Source organism: Sinohyriopsis cumingii, chromosome 6, assembly GCF_028554795.1.
Source record: "Sinohyriopsis cumingii isolate HCF-2022 chromosome 6, ASM2855479v2, whole genome shotgun sequence".
Lineage (NCBI taxonomy): Eukaryota > Metazoa > Mollusca > Bivalvia > Unionida > Unionidae > Sinohyriopsis > Sinohyriopsis cumingii.
In genome coordinates this window covers 113,227,130-113,237,057 of record NC_142966.1, presented here as the reverse complement: position 1 = coordinate 113,237,057, position 9,928 = coordinate 113,227,130, and the positions used below count along the sequence as shown (strand labels likewise).

At 36.6% G+C, this 9,928-nt stretch overlaps 1 protein-coding gene across 2 annotated transcripts in view; it reads left to right on the top strand.

Moving 5' to 3' along the window:
* The first annotated feature begins 254 nt into the window (after positions 1–254).
* The window catches only part of LOC149797744 (glutamate receptor 3-like), a 72,953-nt gene continuing 63,279 nt past the window's right edge, over positions 255–9,928 (top strand). Inside the window, exon 1 of one of the 2 annotated variants that reach the window (XM_089962687.1) lies at positions 255–737. In XM_089962687.1, coding sequence (XP_089818813.1) covers positions 650–737 — 88 coding nt within the window. In that variant the 5' untranslated portion in view covers positions 255–649. The remainder of the gene's footprint in view (positions 738–9,928) is intronic. The other variant, XM_089962686.1, reaches the window with a different exon arrangement.

Genomic DNA, 9,928 nt, shown 5'->3' with positions numbered 1-9,928 from the left:
AACCAGTGATTTGGTACGATGCAACTAGCCAGTAAACCGTCAAGAAGTCGAGACTTCATTCCGTTTATCCCTACATATTAAAGAGAATAACGTCTTGAAAGTTATCCGGTGGCAGAAAAACAAATCAAGATTCAACATTGACCGGATAAATATTTAAGTTACATACACCGCACTGAGACAGGTGTGAACAAATGAAGCCGACAAGACTGTAAACAAATTAACCCCTTTTGCCATCACATGGGTTACAGAGAACACGCGGTATCAGGTGGAATCCCCTGACAGTAGTTTTATAGAGGCGGCTATCGACCAGAGACGAGTGCAGAAATTTCCCCATTCAGCATTGTCCTTCTCTTTACTCCGCTGCTAGCACAGCCTATATTAGTAATATCAGTGTATGAGACCGGTTTCGAGACAACCTTTCTCGAATGTGGTTGTCCTTTCATTGCTAGATTGTGCTTGGTTATTTAAAGCCCTCGGCGCAATGAAATATGCATGATGAGATGGCATTACTGTATATCATACGTGTTTTGTCCCGGGAAATATGTACAGGAAGCGATGAATGACTTTAATTATGGTCTGTCTGCGTTTTAAGACCAGTAGCAATTCGGAATCCAAAACAGTTTAGGTGGATGATCAGAGAAAAACAAACATGAATGCAGGAGGAGTTATTGACACATGTGTTCTGCTAGGAATTCTGAGCCAGATATCGTGTGTGTCCAGTGTGACAATAACAACAGGTAGGACAGTCTTTGTTTGTAATTAAATGATAACTCAAGGTATCAAGTGTTTGTAATCAAGTGTTTGAAGTAATCTGACTGAAGGATTGGTTGTGTTTGTTCCCCCTCTCTCTCTCTCTCTCTCTCTCTCTCTCTCTCTCTCTCTCTATATATATATATATATATATATATATATATATATATATATATATATATATATATATATAATGCACGAGCTATTGCTCTATCTAGTTTGTTTCTATAAATTAAAACAACTTGATTTATCGCACGTTTATATGATCATTGATAATGGGATCTAATTCCAATAAAAATAAATACGGGATGCATTTTCCAAAACAATTATTGTTTTTGCTCCAGGACTGCTGTCATCCTTTGTAAAATTTCCAGTTATTGTCACTCATAAAAATAATGTCATAAGCTGGAAAAGTTTTTTAATGTGTGCGACAGATTTTACAATGCGCTTAAAACAAACCTTAATAATCAATGACCAGATCTAAAATCAATTTTATCCTCAGGATGTGACCATTTGTGCACGGATCGAAATAAAATGATGTCGCACAACTCACGTCATTTGGTTCTTCTCTTTAAGATGTCATTCATAGTAATTGAAAATTTGATTGATGCATGAAATTCCGATGAAATCTCAGTGTCAGTAACTTATGATTAGATTTCGTGATATTCAGTTTGACGTCTTGACACTTACGTTTTATATTTGTTTGGCTATTTGTAACACATTAGCGGCACTGGGTGGTCATGTGGTCTATAACGTTCGTCAATACCGATCACTGCCGTCTCACCACTGTTCAAGTCGGTTCGAGTCTCGGGCTCGGTAAATGCTGGTGTGCGAGAAAGCTTGCCAATAGCTTCCCATAGGTCGATTCTTTCCGGTGTTTCCCGGGTTCTTCTTCCTCCGCCATATTGTGGCCTATCATGAGTTGAAAAATGACATTAAACCCACAACAACAATAACAATAATTCAACAAACAGTAACTTGTGAAACCCTGCTTTTTCAGATATTTGAGCAACCCATTTTACTTTTGTTAAATAAAGGAATTTATTGAATTCATTTAAGGCTAAATTCTGGATTAGAATATACTGTGACTATTATTATTTTCAATTTTGGACTGAATTCATCAATTACTGAAGTCTTTACCTAGCCTTGACTATCTGCTGTTTATAGGCGTGATTAGTAAAACAACTTTTAATTTTTGGACGGAATTTTTTGGAGTCCTTTTTTATTTGCAGATGTCCTCATTTCTCGAGGAATTGTCTAATTGGAATAATTAGGATATATTTGGGACTAAAAAAACTGCTTCCTGTTTGCTAGTATCAGCTAATTGTGTGTGTGTCCGTCTTATCCAATTGTCCGGTAGCTCAGGTTTCAATACGTTTTCGACCCGTAGACTGCTATGCGAAGTAATATCACGCATGCATGGCATCTGATCACTATGGGAATGAACGAACCTTATGAGGCTGTGTTGTCTAGTGCAATCATCTATAATCAAGACGACTGTAGTATTCGCTTGTTTATACTGGCCCTGAAGTGATTGAATGTCAGAGATCATATAGCGTACGTCTCATTTTCTTTGGATTTAAATCACCGACTATTACCACATGCGAAGGGCTCAGCAGAGTTAAAAACGAGTCTCTCTTCGATGAATTTAAGGCCTGCTTTACACTGTGCTGTTTCTATCAGAAAGAGTCTCAAGTTAGAATATTCAATCTAACATGCCCATTTTATCTAAGTACTCAAGTGTATTTTCAGCTCTTTGTGTCATCTATTTAAACTCTGCTTCTAAAAAGGGTCGGTAACCAAATTAAGTTAGTCAAAACATTTAGCTGAATTAGCCATGTTGATATTTAACCTTTTGAAGCCATAAAGGGTATAAAAAAGAGAAATTATTCAAATAGTTTTTATTTTCCTTTAAACTTGTCAAATATGTTTTGGTTGTAAGAAAAGACACCATTTTATATTTCTAACTCTTATGTTGTAGATATAGCGTGGAAAAAGGAAGAAAGTTTAAGAGTAGTTTAAAAAAAATATTAATAAAGTTTAATTTTGTTGAAAAAAGTGAAATAAATTGCTGCATCATTATTGGAACAGAATAATCGCTGTGTTTGTAATTTCTATAGTTTAATATTTTAACAAATAGTTTCGTATTCTGAATAATTTTCATAGAATTAATTAATTATTTAAGATTTTATATTTTATTTCATCTAAGCCATGTCTGAAACGAGCTAAAAGAAATAGATAATATATATTTGACGTGTTCAAAAAGAGTAATTATGAAAGGCTATGTTCTTTCTAGTAAATATCGTTGAGGAAGATATATATATAATTGTTGAGCTATTCTGAACATTTAACAATTTTGATTGCATGGTATATTTACACTGCCTAGCAAAATAATATTTACAACTGTTGGAATGTTTATAAACTGTCAAGAAACAACTAATTCATGGCGATGAATATTATAGGCTTGAGATTTATAATAAAATGAGGAGCAGACTCAATTATCGCAGAATGGCATTTATGTGTTGAAAATAGATGTCTGGTAAATAAATCGTAGTTTAAACGTCTAAATTTACTTCTTAGCCTTGGATGAACAGTAGAGTGTTTTCGCTGAGCGATCAGACTTCATGTATTCACGTGAGATATTTGCCCTAAGATTCTCGATCCAAGAAGTTACAAATTATTACGGAATTCTGTACTGATTGCAGTACCTACCTTTTCTTGACGGTTTACGAATTTTCCTTGTTCCTAGTTGTAGCTGCAGCTTGACTTGCATATAATTTGTAGATTTCCTCGAGGTGCTATAAAAGAATTCTTTTGATTGGATAAATTTACGTATATTTGTATTGCTTGGTTATGATAATATACAATGCAGAAATACATATACTTTAAAAAGTCAAGCCTGTTAATTGTACGGTTAACTTTGAGACGAAACGATAGCTGTTGGCTTATGAGATTTAAAAAGATATTCTGAAATAACGGGTCATTTGAATGAGCCCAGAATAACGGGTTATTTGAATTAGCCCATAATAACGGGTCATTCGAATTAGCCCAGAATAACGGGTTATTTGAATTAGCCCATAATAACGGGTCATTCGAATTAGCCCAGAATAACGGGTCTTTATATTAGCCCATATGTGTTTATGCTTAGTTTGTTTTTCTAAATTTACTGCCTTCATTTCGAGTAGTGTAGATCGTATCAGTTCTAGCTCATTTGTTTCGTTGTTCAGATTTCAAAACATTATCTTTTAAGCAACTCTGTTTTAACTTAGTTCTCTTGCGATTAAAAAAACACTGCTCCAGTTTACCAGACAGTCGCGAGGCCTCCCTCCTTCCTGCCCTTACTCCGCTCTCCCCTTCTCAACATCATAGCAGACGGCTACGCTTCATGGTCTTGGCATGGGTGATCTTCTAAAAAGAAAAAAATGATACACATATACACATTTTTAATAAATAAACTAGCAGCATATTTTAGGTCTATGTATCCTCTCAAGTATCCCTTCAATATATGTATATATATATATATATATATATATATATATATATATATATATATATATATATATATATATATATATATATATCGATAACGATTTACACCATTTGCAGTAATGTGGATGAAATGGCCAGTACTTCAGATATTATCATCACAACATTATCAACTGTGTAAAATTAAAAGGGCCAAACTCATATTTTATCACCTTGCAAAGTGAAATGCAACACATGATGAACTTTTCGAAGGGCATCAAACATTGTAGACATTATGGTAAAACCTACAGGAAGAAAACAAGCGTAAAACAGCACTGGAATACGTACACCGTGAACATTATAACTGGATATTAAATTGAAAGTCACAAAATAGTTTGTTACTATGTCTGATGAACTGTCTGGTAAAAGTCATTTTATCATCGGTACAGTAGAAACTTTAGGCAATGGACCACTGTTTTATATATATATTTGTCCAAATATGGTACTATAGCGAGTTGTTGTCAATGTTAATAAAGCCAACCTACTAATTGTGTAAATGATATCGTTTCTGTCCAACAAGTTTCGATTAGTAAAATTTGAGTCAACTCTAATTGTTTAATAGTCTAGTTTATATTATTTCTTCTATAATTTTTTTGAATTGTTATCTGAACACATGTTTATCGCTTGGACCTTTGTTTTTACCTTGATGCGAAAGACTGCGCATGTCCCTGTATTAATGGGAGCAATGAAGGCAATTACGGCATCCCTACATACAGAAGAAGGGAAAATATTTGTTACTATTCTGCAGTAGTATAAAGTGGCTATGAGTCATTAATGGGCATCTGCTGTAGTCATTTAAAGTCACTTATCAATAATTAAAAGCCCTAAGAGGTACTGAAAGTAACTGGCATGTATATTTGGTTCGTCATTTTCAGTAACAAAAACAAATATATAAAAATATCCGAAAATATAATTATTAATGTTGTCAAGAAATTGTTAGTAAAACATATTAAATACACGACTAAACATTGCACTAGAAATGGACAAATATATACGTGAAAATGATGGCGTACTAAAGAGCACATGTAATTAAATCCCGATGGAATATAGTCTACCGCCACCCACCTCCACCCCCATTTAGGTACCTGCAAACAAACTACAAATAGAATTCATGTTGATGTACATTGCATAGGATGTGCCATTTCGGAAATGCAACTTACATATGGCGAAAATCAACCAAAACAATAATTAATAATAGAAAAATGTATCAACTAATGAAATATTAGGTGGCGGTCCGACACACATTAAAAATATCGACAGCCTGTTATTCATTAGCCTTCTTCAGAACAGTATCTGAAACTTGACGGTCATAATTTGAATTCGGACTAGTAAATTACCAACATCGTGAAATATTTGATGGATGCTGATTTGCTACAAACTGTAAAAGCGAAATATAGAAATGAATCTACACCTGGAATAGAGCTGAAAACATACCAGTTGATGGCAATGGTCATTCTTCAAAACAGGAATATAACGATCTAGGTGAATCATTGTTAAATTCAAATAGTGAACTAGGAAATCTCAAACGCAACTACTTGAAATTATATCTCATTCGACCACAACATCTTTGAAATGGCAAATGAATCGTATATCGCAAAAGCAAGGTCAATGAACCAACTACAAAAAAAACACTACCACCAACCCCCAAAAATCCAAAACAACAAAAAAGACGCCCGCCAAAACGCTAAAACACGAGGACTTTCACCAATACATATCACTATTACAAAGATTAAATGATATGTATATGTTTATTAATTTGTCTTCTATCAATTCTTCTAGAGTAGGTTCTTGTTGATTGCGTGTACTATAGAATGGCCGATTTTCTAGCACACTGGAGATTCAATTTCGAATATAAGAAAAATCAAATACCAAAGTAGAGACAACTCTGCGAAGCGTTATTTCTAATATGCATAAAGGTTCAAGAGTTGAAAGGAGAAAGGGTTGCAGAACTCTCAGCTTACATACTATTAGTTTCTGGACTCTTAACACAATTGTTATTTATTATTAATGAATATCTTCTTTATACTATAAACGAGTTCATGAAATATACGGAGAAATTTTGTAATGTATCGTAAGTAATCTTATTATTTTACTTGCTATCCCATCATCATCTACATTATCATCATCGTCATATATATCCTCCTCCTCTTCTTTTTCTTCTTCTTCTTGTCATTGCTGACACTAATTTTTCATATCCATTTCTTCCTGCTCAGATAATATGAATATATACAAAGCAATCACAACAACAACTACTACTACTACAATTACAACAGCAACAACAACAAATACTATCATCAGACAGATTAGCGACAAAGGCCGCAGGAGTAACACATAAAACTTTCTAACGCATCTTAATGAAGTGGGATAGGAAATAATATTTGTATCAAAGATTAATTTATCGAGTCTCAAAATAAATAATTGCATTTTCAGAAGTAGACTGGACAGCTACATTTTGCGAAATAGACAAATTAATGTGCCCCAATGTAACCCAGAGACATAGATCAAAATAACCTTCCTTTGTACATTAAAGATCCATGATGGATGAACTAGTGATGCGATTACTGCAAGAAAATGAGAAAGAGGATTGATGGTATAGTATTAAAACACATATATGATGGGATACGTCCAACATACGCATTAAAGAAGAGACCTGAATATTTTGCCACCATCAAAGGCAAAGTACAAGTTTTAAAAATGTCTGTAACTCAAAAGATGACCGTATACATATCCCACACGCGTGCAGGGAGAATGTTTACAACAAGAGCAAAACTAAGATTGCTCGTGTTCACAGTGAATAATTTATTTTCACTGAAGAAGCAAACTAAAGATATATTTAATGACGATAATAGAACAAGCAATTCAGAGGGAACAAAAACGAAAGATTTAGGTATATTGTAGAATTATTAAGCGGTTTATATGTATATGTTTTCAAAATTCAATTAAATGTAATAAATACAAAGTTTATTTAATAGAAACACGTTTCGTTATGGAATGACCTAATTATGTAAGGAGTAATAATATGACGTTTTAGCAAATATTGAAGAAAATAAGGACAATTTTCGAAAAAAATATGATGACTGGAGTGACTTTCTTGAAATTGTTATCTATCAATCATTTTGCTTTAAATCATCACTTAAGGTTTACTCTCCTACAGAAGAGCTATTGAGTGCATGCGTTTTCTCTAATTGTGTCCAGTATTGCAGAATGCTGGCAATAGTAATAAATGAAAAGAAGTTCGGGACCATCTTGCATTACATTATGCCAAGTCACAGAGAAGCAGCATACAGCCTGTGCGTCGTTAGGATTGGGGTCTTTGTAGGGCTTGGCGGTCATGGTAGATTAGCGGCAGGTGGGTGACTATCACCAACACACCAGGTAGACAAATCGAGAGTTGTATAGACTACCGTCATTGTCAGCCTAAGTGTAAGGGGAAGGACAGCACAACAGAGGCTTGCTGTGAATTCGTTACCGTTAATTGTGTTGAATAAGAGATAGATGATTACATTGAGCCACTCGGAACCTTTTAGACCGTCATTCCATTCGCCATTAACATTTACCTCCCTCAGTGGCCTAGTGGTTAGAGCGCCCGCCTCGGATGCGGCAGATCGCTGATTCGATGACCGGCCGAGTTATATTTAGTATTAGAGGTTAGTGTTAGGACTGGTTGACCTGGTGTCAGGATAATGTGACTAGGTGGGACATATTGCTACATGTCTGCGGTATGATGCCCCGGTGTAAGATATCATTATAAACTGCCACACTGCAGACATCGTAGCGAAATGACCGAAAAAAATTAAAGTTAAAAATACAAATCACACATTTACTCCCACCCACCAACCATCACTTCCGAATTATGATACGACTGGACCTACGCCCCCAACATTGTACGGCGGGGGATATTCCATTCCTCCTCCTTCCATAGTTACCACGCACGAACTTTGCTTTAGCGTCTCTGAAAAAAATTATTGAGCTCGAGGACCTGCTCGAAACAGGTCTAATTCAGAAGACCCATCGACTTTTTTCAGATAATGTTCATAGGCCGAGGAGCGCTTAGCTCGGGAAGGTCGACAAGGTATATATTCAAGCTTCATTCTCGCTTAGCGTTTTGAGAAGATCTGCGCGATTATCGGATCGACTGTGGACAAAAAGTGTGGACCGTTCTACAGTCACATGTAAGTCAATTTTGATGGTGCATAATTATCCAGCTCGTCCAAAATGAAACTGAAATCGTTTTAGGACGTGGGGCGGGGGGGGGGGGGCATAGTGGATGGCTGGCGAGACTAATTGTGAGATGGAGTTTAGCTTACCTTCCGTGAGGTCCCGCATTTGATCGTATTTTTGAGCCTTTACGAGGAGACAGTGGACTGTGAATGTCCAGCCAGTGAAAAGAGCCAGCACGTGAGTAATGCTCCTTTCAGCGGTATAGTGAGAGGGGCAGTCGCCAGAATAGCGAGCAGTGTACACGTGTCAAAATCTTGTAAGCTATCTCCTCGATATGTAACATGGTATTGGCGTGGACCTCCCTTTAATAACAGCCTGGACTATGCGGACATACCTGGTGTGGATTCGACGAGGGCCTACATATAGAGAAACCTATTTTCCAAAAACTTTACTTTTACAGGCACCAGAGAAAAGTCGTCCTGGCCTGAAATCCAGACCTTTTCTCCAGCAAAAAGGACGTTGACGCATCTAGCTGATGGCCATGAGCCATTCCTCTGATAAAATGCTACCTGCGACCGTAATGCGGTATCCGATATCCGCGTGCAAGGACACGTAGGCAGCATAAAAAGTAGCCATAATGTGGTTTCATCTAGAGTTAGAAAGATAAGACCTAACACCCTCAGATGTCAAAACAAACTAGCCACCGAATTTGAAAAGACGTCAACATTTGTAGGTATCGATATTGGCCTTGGAAACTGCATCCAAGGGAGCTTTCGCACGCCCACTATTTTATAATTTTTCAATCCAGGGTGGTGGATATAGCATTGAGGCTTAAGAACTAATCCAGTCAACGTATATTTAAGTGCATCGTTGTTTTGACCAACAGGTCTCAACATGACCATGATTTTGTTGTCGTTCAGGTATAAGGGGCGCCTCATGCTATCTCCAGATTTGGATATCCCAGAAATAGCCAGTGCTCCATTTTAGTATATAGGGTATCCTTCATAGTTAAATCCGACCCGTCCTGATTGTTAATGGAATCGTCAGCGTTTGATTATATGATCCCTGCGTCTTGACGGAATATTTGGTCCGCTCGGGACGCACAATTATTTTTAGCAATATCCAATGGAACAGTCAAACTAATTATCTTGGCCAGGTCATTCTTGTAATTTTTTCCTCATCAAGTTCGTGTTTCTTTTTGCCGTCGTGTTTAAGTCGCTGGTCATGGTCTCCCTAGCCTTGGTCACAGAGCGTGCGACTTGCTCGTCAACCTTATTGTGGACATTTCGCCCGACGACGTGATTGTGGCATTGGTGCGTTGCTTTTGAGCCGTGTCCATGTAATCGGCGTTCATTTACACCTCAGTATATTTATCGTTGTCGTACTTGTTTTCTGATCCCATATGGCATACTCTTCGGCCCTTACTCTATTGAGCAGACTGCTGCCGTCTCGCAGAATGCCATCCGCCACGAATATGACGAGGCTAACGGGG